The sequence below is a fragment of the Humulus lupulus genome, chromosome 3 (assembly GCF_963169125.1).
Source record: "Humulus lupulus chromosome 3, drHumLupu1.1, whole genome shotgun sequence".
NCBI classification, from domain to species: Eukaryota; Viridiplantae; Streptophyta; class Magnoliopsida; order Rosales; family Cannabaceae; genus Humulus; species Humulus lupulus.
The window spans coordinates 6,231,888-6,247,073 of record NC_084795.1 but is presented as its reverse complement, the minus strand read 5'-3'; the positions used below and the strand labels follow the sequence as shown (position 1 = coordinate 6,247,073).

Below are 15,186 nucleotides of genomic sequence, written 5' to 3'. Positions count from 1 at the left end.
AATTAAAACCTATTAAGCACTCAATTTCACGCATCAAAAGCTGGTGCTTTATCCATGTTCTGTTAAAACTCGAAATCACATCCTTACGTAACATGCAGTAAAGGTAAAATTATTTATCCCCAAAAAGGTTGAACTATAAAGGTATGGCCTTGAAAAGTTGAAAAAAACTAGTAAAAAAAAAAAAGAGTTTCAAAATCCAAACTTTGAAAACTTAGAGGGAAAGACTTGAACTTTGAAAGGGAACCCCACGAGGGTTCAACGGCTAGCTTCTTATAATTCGTTTTATAATAAGTCCAAAGTGCCACCGACCATGACCACACACCCACCTTTTTACAGCTCGGCTCCTCCTTGGCTCACCTTTCCTTTACCTTTTAAACCTCTCTGCCTCTCATGGCTCCACCGATTAAGCTTGTTCCTCTCTTTCAAAGCTTCAATCTTTGGTCCCAAACGCAGTGCTCGACCAAAAAATGCCTAGGAAGAGATTGCCCATCTTTCACAAAGTCTCAAAAATGCTCAAAGTTTCAATCTTTGTGGCGAAAATGAGAAAACCCATTATTCCTAAGCTTGTTGTGTTCATGAAATCACAGAAGCTGAGGAATTTCAAGGTCAAGCTTCTTCAGAATCAGAAGTATTACAATTATGGGTACATTACAGCTTACGAGTTCTCTCCTTCTAAGACTCGTCCTCTTATTGGGTACCAAAGAAAGCAGCTTGGGAATGGAATAAGCCTCGAACGAGTGTGTTCAAAGCTCTTTCTTTGCAGATGTTTGGGTAATAATTTTCCAGCCGAAGGAGGAGACTACGGGGATTGTTCTCTGCAACTTGAAGCTCTGCCAGCCGTTGATGAAGAAGTCAAAGTCAAATGTGGGGCGTTGGATTGGGGGGACGATGAAGAGGAAGAATCTGAAGAAGAAGTCGAAGAAGAAGATGGTTCGATTGATTTACGAGCTGAGAGGTTTATCGAAAGGTTTTATGAAGATATGAAAATGCAGAGGCAGGTGTCACTATGAATTATGAACATGGTCATTCACATTTGTTAATTCATTAAATTTCTTATTTCTCAATTTGTTTTTCTTGCTTTTGGTTCTGTAGTACTCCTGTCAGATTTTTTTGATCAGGGTACTTAGGAAAATTCACAATTTCGTTTTCTTTCATCTACTATAAATGTAATTTTGTGAAAGTCTAAAGAATTTTGTATTGTTTGATCAGAGACAGACAATCTAGTCGGTTCTCAATGAATTTTCGAGTTTTTCCATAGGCCTCTCTGGCAACTCAATTGCCACTTCATTCAGTAGGCAATTGTAGAAAAGTGACTTTCTCGATAACAAAAATAATAATTGTAATTTAACATTTCTAAAATTGTTTGCATATTTACAGTAATTATGGGTCCAAGGAGAACCAAAGCTGAAAATACGATGTGACAAAATTAGTTTTTTTTCCTTTGTTTGGTTGTGGACGGTGGACCCATGAGAAGCCTGGTCCCCGCGCGCGCGCTGCAGCGTTCTCAGCAGCGCATATGTGGCCGCGACACCGCGTGTTGGTGTTCCCGTGTTTGTGTGATCTTGTCTACTTCCAAACAAGCTAGAAGACTTAGTCAACTCCTTTCAATTTGTTGCTACAAAAATAATTGTTTTTTATTTTTTACTTTTGTGGACATGTGTTTTCTTCGGTTAAATGTTTGGATTTGTGTTTTGATTAATAATTTTTTGGATTTGTATTTTTATAAAATGATTCAAATAGAACTCTAAATTCGATTCTGATTTAAGTATTTTAAATTAAAATTACAAATAATTCACTAAATTAATAATTTAAACTAAAATCAAAATCATTTTAACTAATAAATACTGTGTCCAAAATCGATTTAAAGAACTATTTAAATTATTTTACAAAAGACAGTATCTAAAATATAATTTGAGATTCCAAACAAACATAAATCCTAAAAAAAAATCCAAATCAAATTATAAGTTTATTATTATTGTTAATGTTTACTATTTCTTATGCAAAAATTTCCCGACAATGCCATCATGAGAAATTCAATTTCATATGTAATATTAATGACATACCCACATGCTTTCTACAGTACTTTCCCAAGTGAAATTATCATTAGTTTATGAATAATGCATATGAGAATATGTATCAAAATATTTGAAATTTACTTTTAAGTATATACACTTTTAACGTTTGATAAATTTTATTTTAATAGTTTCCTTTTTTAAATTGATTTTATTTTATTTATTAAAATATTATTAATAATAAAAAATACAATTAAAAATTATTGAGTGATTTATATTGGGTAATTTCCTAATATAGTTGGGTCTTAATTGATACTACTTATCTTTTCTGATATTTGATATTTACACAATAAAAATTCACTATGCTCTCAAATGGTCAACACACAAAGTTCAGTCTAGGGTTGAGCATAAAATCCGAAAAACAAAAAAAAAATTGAGTACACCGAACTTCCGAATACTGAAAAAATCAAAACCAATTAAACCGAATACTGAAAAAACCGTTAACGACGTAAACCGCTATTATTCGGTCGGTTTGAAAAATTCGTGTGAGCAATCGGTTTGAACCGAAACCAACCGAAATTACAAATATATGTAAGTTATGTTATGCTTATGGACTTTTAATTATGTTTTCAAACTTTTAAATTTGTGAATATAACTATGTTCTATATATATATGTTTTAAAAAAGCACAAAAATAGATTTCAACAATCTAAATATTTTAATTTTTTTAACTAAAACTTCCTCAAAAATTATGGAATTTTTTTTTTAAAAAATGGACTTCGGTTTGGTCGGTTTAACCGACCAAACCACAGTTCAAAACGGTCAGCTTTTTTTTAATTGGTTTGGTTGGTCAGTTTTTGGATCGCACCAATCTGGATCGAAAATCGAATTCTGAATTTAATAATATGAAAAAACCGCTAAAACCGACCAATGCTCAGCCTAGTTCACTCTCTCAGTCGCCGCCGGCATTGTAGGTCACTGAAGAGAAGGTTTTGTCTCCTCCTAGTGTGAAGAAAGCCATGATTGGGCTGAAGAAGAAGACCCACACTTGATTAAATCAACGTATTCCACCATCGATGAAGGTTAGAATAAACAAAAAGGTTGTTTAGCACACTAAATCAGATGAAGACATTTTTTTATTCTCCCACCATAAAAGTTTTTTTTTATTGTTAGATGATATTTTTCTTCAACTAGAAACAAGAGTAATTAGAAAAGAAAAACAGAGCAATTAAGCAAGTAATTAAATTTAGCTAGTCCACAAAGTTTTGAAAGTACAAGAAATTGAGTATGAAAATAAATAATTACAATCCAGATTATTTATATAAATGATTTTTCATAATCTCCCTATTTTTTGGTGGGAATTATACAAATATTTTATTTGAATTTGAATTACAAAATCTCGTTCAACCATACAATATCTAAACTAATTCCCCAAAAAATGTGGATAATTTACTTAAATATTGTTTTATGATTTTTTTAGCGTAATATTGAGCTTATATCAACATTTTTCGAGTTGAGTAATAGTTTTGAGCTAACATAATTACGAAAACATTATTAATGGTAACAATATTTAATTCTGAACTTAATTGCATTAGCTCGAAGCTTACTCTCCGAGCAAGAATTTCTGTCCTTGAAAACAGGGTATAACATTTATGATTCATGCTTAATTGATAAATTGTGTTTTTTGGATTTGTTTATTCATCTTATTTTATTTTTTATGCGTGTGCAATATAATTCATGTGTATTCACGCATAATTGTAGTTTGTTTTGTTAATGTTATTTTACTAAATATTGCTTTGATTATTCTTTCAAAGATTTTTGAAACATATTCTTTTATTTTTGTCGGCTCATAATGTTTTGTTTTCTTAAACATTATTGTTTATTTTTAGAAATTTTAACGTTTTAAGTCCGTGGATATGTTTATTTTTAGTTAGTGGAATATGTTTATTTTTTAATTTCTTTTAACATTATAATTTATTTATTTTATTTTTATTAGTTTATTATGTTTTGTTATTATATCTAGGAGTGAACACGGGTTGGCTTTTTCGGGTTTCGAATGCATCGGGTTTGGTTTTTGTAGGTTTCGGGTGGGGATATATGGTACCGAACCCACCTAAAATTTTCAGATTTTTGGATAATTTTGGGATTCTGGTGGGGTCAGGTCGGGTGGGATCGGGTTGGGTTGGGCCGAAAATGGATTTTGAGTCGTTTATGGGCCTTGGTATAAGTTTTTCAAAAATACCATTTTTTTACAATTTTTTTTACTTTTGACATGTTTCTTGCAAAAAAAAGATCGAAAAAATTACAAATAAAAATATCAATTGTTTTATTACAAGCTTTTTTATTTCATTAAAAAATTATGAAAAATGCATAATTTCTAAAGTCTAAATTATAAAGGCTTGATTAGTTGATTTTAAAAGAAAAATCATGAAACATAATTTATAGAAAATAAATGTTGTGATTTTAATGCATTTCAAGAAACAAACTACAAAAAAAAATTATTAAAGTGTTAAAAACTTAAACTTAAACATACTAATCAATTCCGACTCACTTTTTCGCTATCAACTAAATAAATAAAAACTTAAAGAAGTGCATGTGAAAGACACAGATTTTACGTGGTTCAGGTTATAAAATAATCATAGTCCACGAGGCTTTAGTATTAGTGTTCTTGAAACTTGAGATGACAAGATTCAATAGAGATTTATTAGACAACGTATATTTTTCTATGAGTATAAGAAATGAGATCAAAAGTCAAAAGTCAAAAGTCATTTACAATGGAAATCCTAGCCCTATTTATAGCGGCTGGGGATAATTAATTCCCTTAATGTGAATATTCCCAATTATTTGGGAGTTTAATGTTAAATAACACCTTCGGGTGCACTAATTAAGGTGGTGGGCCCAAGTGTATCGCACGAGACCCAATTTGTAAGTTGCAGCCGTATATTTTACAGGAGACACGCTCCTGACACTATCAGAACGCTATAGCCAGTATGCCTTACATTTTAGAACCCGAATGGAATCCGACATCTTTCTGGTTCGAATTAGGTTAGACCTAAATTGGGCGGGTTTTGTGAAAAAATGATTCCTCAAGTTGCGAATCGGGCGGATTTTCAGATTTTGCAGGTCGTATGTTCACCCCTAATTATAACCATTACTATTCATTTTTAGTCAATCATTATGTATTAACGTTATAAATCAGGGGATTTTTTTTTTTTAACAATATCGTTTATTCTTTTATTTTTGTTAGTTTGGTGTGTTTTGTTGATATAAATATATATATTTTTTGTTGGGTTACGTTTACAAAGTATTTCGTGAATATTATTACTTTATATAATAAAGTTAGTATATGAGCTTTGGTATTGTTTATTATCTACACAGTGTGTATATATTTTTTATTGATGGTGGATTTGAATATTACTTAATAAATGTTTATTATAGAGTTTGTTTGTTTCAATATATTATAAACAAATATAATTTGGAGAAAAAAAAAATTATCACGTACACATTCGTTCCAACTCTTATAAAATTATTATGTATATTTACGGAAAAAAAAAGCCTTTAGTAAGTCTTCTTTTTTACTTAAATATACAATATAGATATAATTACAAATTTATTGCTAACAAAAATAATACCAAATTTAATATACTTTTTAAAATAACATTAAGTAATTTTTTATTTTATAAAAAATGTGCTAAAATATTCCGTTGAAAATGCTTTAAATAGCAAAATAGTTTCTAAAATCAAATTCGATAATAATGTCTTTCTAGTAATAAAGAGTTATCCCTAATCAAACCCTACATCAAAATCCTAAAAAAAATTCCAAACAATAAAATACCAAAAATAACAATATGCTTAATTACCCCACAAATCAATACCCTATATCAAAATTCTAGTCCAGAAAATCAAAACCCAAAAAAATACTCAATAAGTTTTTAGTTGACGTCGGTTTTCATCAACTTGAAATTGAAGGAGAAAAGAACATTAGAACTTTTACGTGGTTCAACAGTTAAAATCTTCCTTGTCCACGAGTCTATATTATTGATCTTAATATTCTCTCAAAGCTTCCTCAGAGCAATTCGACAAAGTATTGTTCATACAAATTTGTGTCTCCTTATAAATGAAATTCTCGAGGCTATTTATAGGCCCGGTTGACAGAATGTCTTTACCTTATTTCGGTAAGTTACAATCAATTATTCAAATTTGAAATTAATATAAATAAATACATAATATCCCATGATAATTTAGATTTAATATCAGATAACATCAAATCCCTAAGGAATAGGGATTTCATAACAACTATTGTGTGCAAAACACATTGCTGGTCTCGAATGCAAGGTTAACGCGCTTACGAGCTCGTTATCCCAATCAGCCTCCTCCTCAGCTAGTGGCTTCATCGAACTCAGTCTTCGAAGACCAATGTCCTCGAGCCTGCAACCAAGGCTTGAATAATACCCCTGTGCTTCAGAGAAGATTCTTTCATTCGAGCTTGAAACTTAAGCTCGAGCCTTTCAACTTGTACTCGATTGCCAACAACAACAGGTTAGGAGTCATGCCTGTTTATACAAGTGTTCAACCAATACTTGTTATATTTGAGCTTAAGCTTTTCGAGCCTGCATTTCGAAGCTTATTTGTTCATTCTCAAAATTTAAGTGTAACATTTTCAAATTCAAACCACGTAATAGGCAACTACAAAGTATTTTAAAAAAAAAAAAATCAATCAAGCAATGAAATATTAAAACAAAAATAAAACAACCTTTTAAACTTCCTAGGCAGCTTTGTAGCAGTAATGTTTGAAACTAACCCATCATGACTATTGGTTTAACACTATACCACGTTTGGTTAAAATAATTGAATATAAATATGAATGGTAACGAGAGTACGAATGAAATAAAATTTAGTACGAGTAAAAAATATATTTTTCAATTTGAGTATTGAATTAGATTTTCCTCCCATTTTTTATGGAAAAGTTATTTTATTGGAATGTCATTTTCCAATGCTTTATAAAACAATTAGACAAAGGAATGAAAAAAAGAATGGTTTCCACTGTTCCGTTACCCCAACTAAATATAACCTAAAATTCATACTCTATTTTATTATAGTAAAAAGTAGGTAAAAATTATTTGTGTAATTATTTTTAAAATTATGTGTAATTATTTTTAAAATTATATATGTTGGTGTTATTTTTTTTCTTTCAATTCTCATTTCTATATTATGACTATAAGTATTAACTATCAATATATATATATATATTTAAGATTAATAAAAATTACATTAAATGGTAATGAGGACATAGTCCATTACCCTGTAATACAAATGCTATTAATGTTCAAATAATACTTGATTTGGAAGAATTTTTATTTTCTTAATATAATAACTTTGACAAATTATACCAATAAATTGTAACAAACCAAAAGTCCATCAAAGTTTATAGGTGAACTAAACACAATCATTAACACTATAAATAAAAATTATACAAAAAAACAAATTACAAAATAAAAAAATAAAAACAAAACGAGTAAGATCTACACCATAACTAGAGTAGGGTGTAGAACCAAAACTCAAGTTAACCAAAATGGAGTAGGCATATTGTTCATCACCATTTCTGGCTACGATCGATCATCTAGTCACAATGTGTGTGGACACCACTCCTCTGAGCCTATTCATCATCTCATGACCACAAAATAACTAATATCATTGAACAATGACATGATTCTAGTCACAATGTGTGTCGTCACCACTCCTCTCAGCCTATTCATCATCTGGTGACCACAAAACGACATGATTCTAGTCACAATGTGTGTCGTCACCACTCCTCTCAGCCTATTCATCATCTCGTGACAACAAAATAACTAATACCATCGAACAACGACATGATAACCATCGATCTCAGGCACCGATCACACCACCAAAAATGAGCAACACCAAAGCAATGAGGCGCGGCAGTGAAAAGGGTCTAAAAGCTATAGGAGTCTCGCAACTAGAAAAATGAGAAAGGATTTGTTGAGAAAAGAAAAGAGAAAACCTAAAACTAACAATGTAGTGTACTAAATTTTAGTTTAAATGCACTAAATTAGTATTGGAGTTAGGATTTCAAGGGTGCCTTACAGTTCTCATCTTCTATCTGACCTCTCCTGATTAACCTATCTCAAATTATTCTTCATTGATCATAAGTACTTCACTTATAAAATACATCCATAAATTATAAATTAAACGTGAAAGTTAGTAACCAATGTGATTTTTTGTTAACCTATATATAGAGATGAACAAATAAATCACAAACCCGTACAATTCGATCAACTGAAATCGTTACAACCATTATATAATTAAACTGTTTGGTTATGAGTTGATTTTGAATTACACTAAAATCGCTAAACCTCCAAATAAATTCGCATTTACTATTAATAAATTCGCACACGGGTCGGGTTTCGGGTTCATCGGGTTCGAGTTTTACGGGTTTCGGGTTGAGAAAAATGGTACCGAAACCGATCCGAAATGTTCGGGTTTTTTCGGGTTTCGGGTTTTAGTTGGTTTCGAGTTCGGGTTTGATTCGGGTTGGGCTGTGTCATTTGTGTTTTGGGCTGAAAAGCCAAATTTTGCAAAAATACCATTTTTTACACTTTTTTTCAAGAATACCATTTTTCTTCAAAAATACCATTTTTCCGGATTTCGAGTTTGAACCCGAACCCGAGTTTTAACAAACTTCAAACCCGAACCCGACCCGACAAAAGTCAGGTTTGGGTCGGATTTAACTCGAATCCGACGGGTTTTCCCAAAAAACGGGTTTTCAGGTTGCGGGTCGGGCGAGTTTACAGATTTTTCGGGTCAAATGTTCACCCCTATAATTTAGGTGAATTAAAACTCTAAAATTTAATAGAAAATAAAATTTATAATGATAATTTTTAACTTTAATCAATATATATATAATTACTATCTTTTGTATACGCGCTCATAACTTTAACTGCCAAAAAAATATCAAAATCTACGACCATGAATTACATCTTTTTTAATTGCAATGAAAAGAAGTTAACTTCAATATTTTTAGGCATTTTTCAAAAATAAATAATTTTTAAGTATTTTTAATGTTTTTACAGCCATAATTTTCATAGCATGATTTTAAGTTTTTCTTATTTCAAAATACATACTATAAATACCAAAACACCATAAAATAAAGAAATATACAATTTTTTAGAATAACCATACAAAAATATTAATTTATAACAATTCGTAGTACAAATTTTCTTAAACATTAGGAATGAGATTCCTTATCTTATATGGCCATGAGATTGGGCCCAGCCTAGCCCAAAATACTGCTTCGGGCCGCTGGGCCGCAGATCCTAATTCAGTTAATGGAAAAGGAATACTACACGGCCGTTCCTATTATTCGACGTTGAGCTTTTTCATGAATAGTAATAACCATTTACGTGCAAATAAGGAAAATGATAACAGCAAACAGCAAACAGCAAGAGGAGGTCATTTGTCCAAAAATGGCGAAGAAGAAGCTTAGGTTTACAATTCCATGACTCAGCAGAAGAAGATCTTTAGGCCCAAGGTACTGAAAACAAAAATTGTCATGTATCCTAGAAATATTTTTCATCGAAAACAAAAAGTGAAAATTACATTTAATATGGGTTTTTTAATAAAATTTTAAAAAATATGGCTTTTTTTTTTTAGTATTATTTTATGGTTTTTTAAAACTTTTATTCTATTCTATGGAATTTTTTTCCCATATTTTTGTATAAAATCATTATTATGCCATAGTTAAATTTCTAATTATATTTATAAATGTAGAAGGGTAATTGTGTAATTTCGTGTGTAGAAGGGTTATTATGTAATTTTGTAATTATTTATTTAAGTTTTTATATTATGTGGAAAAAGTAATCTTTTCAGTTTTTATATTATTTAGTTTTATTTTAATTTTATATAAGGTATTTTTTACTTTTAACTTTTTTACTTTTTATTTTTGTCTGTTTTGACTGAGAGGTTTCGCCCTTTCTTGTTCTACAACGGGTTCTGAACAGTGTTGGCGATCAGTGAGAGTGGCAGGCGGACGGTTGTCTTCTCGGGCGGACGGCTGTTGTCTCAGGCGAACGGTTGTCTTCTCAGGCGAACGGTGGGTGTTGAGCAGAGTTGTTTGGGGGGTTTCCATTCCTCTGTATTTCACGGTTACTGTTTCTCAGGCGAACTTTGTGTAAGGATTTTCGTTTTTCCTTCTGGTTTTCATCATCTACACACACACAGTTTCTTTATAATATGTGATTGATTTTGATTTTCTCTACATATAACTTGATTGCAAGGGAAATGGCTCGTGATAGGTTAAGATTTTGTTTATGTGGTATTTTAGGTTTTCAATATTTTAGGTGTTATCTGGTTTTTATGATGGTAAATGTCATTGTTGAAAGCAGATCTATAGTTTTGACCATATTTCTTGTTATATATATCATTCACTCTGTATATCTCTTCTGTTATCTATGGTGCCTGTAGTAATAATCATGTGTTTGTGTGTGTATATATATATATGTTTATCTTTTTTCTGACTTGTGTGTGTGTATATGGTTTTTATGATGAGTCTTGTTATATATATCCTTCACTCTGTATATATTTTCTCTTATCTATGGTGCCCGTACTAATAATCATGTGTTTGTGTGTGTGTGTATATATATATATATATATGTTTATCTCTTTTCTGACTTGTGTGTGTATATGGTTTTTATGATGAGTCTTGTTATATATATCATTCTCTCTGTATATCTTTTCTCTTATCTATGGTGCCTGTAGTAATAATCGTGTGTTTGTGTGTGTGTGTGTGTATATATATATATATTTATATCTCTTTTTTGACTTGTGACTCTGTATATCTCTTCTCTTATCTATGGTGCCTGTAGTAATAATCGTGTCTTTGTGTGTGTGTCTATATATATATATATGTATATATATATATATATTTATATCTCTTTTCTGACTTGTGATGGAGTAATTGTGATGGAAAAAGTCATTGTGGGAGGTAGTAATTGTGATGGAAGCAGTAATTGTGGGAAGCAGTTATATTTTATATCCTTCAATATGTCTCTGTTTTTCTCTTCTATATGGTGCCTTGTAGCAATATGCGTGTGTGTATGTGTGTATATATATATATTTATATCTCTCTCTTTTTCTGTCATAGGGTGGGGGGACAGTGTAACATGGCTTATAATGAACATTCCCATGTTGTGTACTTTTAATGATCAAATTAGCTATGAGATCTAAGGGCTGTCTTTGGTTGTACTTTTTCTTTTCTTTTGAATATTCATGTTTGTTTATTCATGTTGTTTTATAATGCTACTTGTTAATAATAATATATTTTATTGAAGATTTTTCTAATGACAAGTAATGATTATTTTAATTATTAGTAAATAGAAGTTACTTTTGCAGTAGGTTTTGGTTTTGTATTTTACCTCTACTATGTGGAAGTTAATCATTTTTTTGCCTATATTATATTTGTTCATCAATTATTTATCTAAACTTTTTAATTCCTGATGGTTTTTGTGTTTTCTGTTTGTGTAGCGATGGTTCAAAAGGGAGGTGATGCTGGCTCTTCTAAGCCCTATGATCATGGTGGACCCTCATTAAAATTGCGACGTTCTCCTCGAAGTCCTGGGGGAGGATTGAAGTCCTGTGGTCCTGTGATTATTGATGAGACAAACAAGCAGGTATTTTAGTTTTCTTATATTCCTGGTTCAATTTTGTTTTTTTTTCTTAGTTGGGTGTTTAGTCATTTTATAATGAACAAATTTTTATATGACCAGTAACCGGTTTCTATCTTTTTTTTTTTTTATTGTGATTTATTTATATTTATTTCTGTTATTGGTAATTGGTTGGATTGAGGTGATTGATATTTTAATTATGTTGTTTATATTTTAAGGTGACCGGTTTCTTTGATTCATATTTTGTTCCTTTTTTATAGTGTGTTTTTTAGTGATTCTAAGTGATCATTTATTTGTGATTCTTTACTATTCTTGTTTCTATATTTGATATGTTTTTGGTTTGTATATGTTGTATGCTTTTTTCTTTTGCTCTATAATTTTATAGGTAACTGGTTACTTGTAGGATCAAACTAGTTGCCCTTCAAGTGTATTCATTTGTAATTGTTGTTTAATGTTTAAGGTAACTGGTTACTTGTAGGATGTATATTGGTGTTTAATGTTTAAGGTAACTGGTTAATTTGTAGTATGTATATTGTTGTTTAATGTTTAAGGTAGATGGTTACTTGTAGGATGTAACTAGTTATCCTTCAAGTGTATTCATTTTTAATTGTTGTTTAATATTTAAGGTAACTGGTTACTTGTAGGATGTATATTGGTATTTAATGTTTAAGGTATCTGGTTACTTGTAGGATGTAACTAGTTACCCTTCATGTGTATTCATTTTTAATTGTTGTTTAATGTTTAAGGTAACTGGTTACTTGTAGGATGTATATTGGTGTTTAATGTATAAGGTAACTGGTTACTTGTAGTATGTATATTGTTGTTTAATGTTTAAGGTAACTGATTACTTGTAGTATTCCTGTTTTCATTTCAATTTTATTTTTTAAATTGTATATGTTGTAATGTCGCTGGTTACGCTTTAAAGTAACTTGTTTCCTTAGATGTGTATGGTTTGTTTAATGTTGTAGTAATTATTTATTTTAATATTCCTTTTTGTGGTATTTGTGTTATATTTTTATTCAGGCTGTGCATTATATGATCAAACCAGAGTTTCGGTTTGGAAGTAAGGTTCAGCAATGGAATAAACAAGAAGTTATAACTGATTTGAAAAAAGTCTTCACCAAGAAGCAGAAAGCTATGTTTAGAAGGACTCCTTTTGGTCATTTTTTGGATTTGCCAAGTACTGCATGGCAAGCACAGCTTGTGCATAGTGTTTTGATGAGGGAGGTTCATCAGGAAAAAGAAGAATTTGAGTTTTGGTTTAAGCTTGGTGATAAGGTAGTGAGGTTTTCTCTTAGTGAGTTTGGATTAATTACTGGGCTAGACTGTGCTGGTAGTGTTGATTTAAGTATGTTTCCTGATGGTAAAAAAGGTCTTAGGACAGAATTTTTCCCTGGTGTTAAAGCAAATGACAAAGTTAGCAAAAATGAAGTTAGTAGCCTTTTTAATTCAGACAATTTTAATGCTATGGGAGATGAGCTTGTTGTGAAGTTGGGTATTGTCCACTTTTTGGCTAGTTTTTTGTTTGGGACCCAGAATGAGACAAGGGTAGACAATAAGTTTTTTGGTATGGTTGATTGTGAGCTTTCCCTGTTGAAAAAGTTTGCATTTGGCAAACTTTTATGGCAAAGAACTAGGTGTTATATGCGCTCTGCTTTAAAGGAGAGGAATGCTCTTTATATGAAGATTCCTAGAAAAGCAGATGGGTCTCTTGATAATTGGAGTTACAAGTGTTTTGGTTTTCCTCTTGCATTCCTTATATGGATTTATGAGACCCTTCCAAGTTGCTCATCGTTTTTATGTCGGAGGATTGGTTCTTCATTTCCAAGGATATTGAATTGGCATAGCAAGGATAGTGTGAGTTATCATGAAGTTCTTGAGAAAGTTTTTATAGATGAGAAGGTAGTTTTTTTCCTCTCTTTGTTTTGTGTTGTATTTTTATATCTGTTATATTTGTAAGTAACTGATTACTTCTCATTTTTTATAACTTTTTGTTGCTATTCATGTTTTTTTTTTTATTCATTTTTTTTTAAATTTAATGCAGTTTGATGTCAATCTTGTTGTTCCTAATGCGGAAGAAAAGAAATTGGGTATATTGAAGAATTTATCATTTGAAAGTGTATTCTGTCCAACCCCACCACCTATAGGTGATGACATTCCCCTATCGGAGATGCCTTTGTTGAGGCCTGGACTCTTTCTTCCAAAGAAGCGTTTGGAGGTTTTTTTTTTCCTTTTTTATTTTTTTTAAACCCTTGTTATATGTCATTATGTTTTAATGTTTTTGTTATCTTGTTAAATTGTATGTAGGATCAATATAACAAGGGGCTTCAAGATCAAATCAAGGAGTTGCATGTTAAGTTGACTGAAGTTCAAGCGTCGCAAAAGTTGATTATTGGTGAACTTGGTTGCCTCAAGAAAAGTTTTGAAGCTGATTTTGCTACAGCTATTGGTTTGCTTGTAGACATTAAGTCTGCTGTGTCTGTGAAAACTGATGGTGGAGATTTAGATTATGAAAATCAAGTGGACTTTGACCATGTTTATCATGTAAATAGTTTATTGCGTAATTTTCTTTTCTTATATTATTTTGTTTGTGTATCTTGATTGAATATTTCATTGCTTTTCTACAGGATTATGTTGATGATGTTTGTGTGGGGGGGTACCAAGATGTTCAAGTTGATGAAAAGTTGGGGGCCGATTTGGAGCATTCTGTGAAGATTGCTTCAGATTTTGTTACTCCTGTTAAGGTATGTTGTTTAAATAACATTTTGTCTAAGGAAGTCGTTTTTTTTATATTTGTTATAAATTTTAATTTTTTCCTTTTTGTTTTTGCAGAGTCAATCTAATGAAGCCTCATTGCGATGCTCGAGTCCTTCAACTTCTACAGTTTATGTGTCAAATGAAATGTGGAAGATGATAAATGAGTCTACTAAGAGATCATCAAAAGATAGTAGTAATATGGAGGGTAAGAGCGATTGGTCAATTGTTGTCTATGATTCTTCAAGGTTGTCTGATCCTGTGGCTATTTTGCCTAAGAAAAGAGAGGCGAAGCCAAGTGCTGTTGTCAAGTCTCCTTTCATGACAAAGTTTGGTTCTTCTGAAGATGAAGGTAAACATAAAAGAAAGAAGACTGTATTGGATAATATATGCCCTTTTTCTAATGATCTTGGTCAGAATCACACTGAAGAACAAGCTTCTGAGTTTCATAGTTGGATTGAAACTAAAGTGAAGCACAATAACAAGTATGTACAATTTGTTTTTTTTTGTGATTTTTTTTTTGGTTTTGTGTGAAATTTTTGGTTTAATTTTCTAAATACTATTTGATTTTTTTGTTTTGTAGGTTTAAGAAATATGATGATAACAAGGTTGAGCCATCGATCGATTTCACTTTCATTTTTATTGACGAGAAGACTTGGTTCTACCGTTTGTATCATCCTGGGCAGTTTGTTGATTCATCAGTGAGTTTCTTTTTCTTTTTATGTTATGTTTCTCATTTAA

General features: G+C 31.0%; 1 protein-coding gene across 1 annotated transcript; it reads left to right on the top strand.

Moving 5' to 3' along the window:
• Nucleotides 1-316: 316 nt before the first annotated feature.
• LOC133820910 (uncharacterized) lies at nucleotides 317-1,255 on the top strand. The gene has a single exon (XM_062253475.1). The coding sequence runs from the start codon at nucleotides 468-470 to the stop codon at nucleotides 1,008-1,010; it is 543 nt and encodes a 180-aa protein (XP_062109459.1). The 5' UTR covers nucleotides 317-467; the 3' UTR covers nucleotides 1,011-1,255.
• The last annotated feature ends 13,931 nt before the right edge of the window (nucleotides 1,256-15,186 follow it).

Excerpts from the sequence above, each read along its gene's own strand:
- LOC133820910 (XM_062253475.1), top strand. The coding sequence starts at position 468 with ATGCCTAGGAAGAGATTGCCCATCTTTCACAAAGTCTCAAAAATGCTC.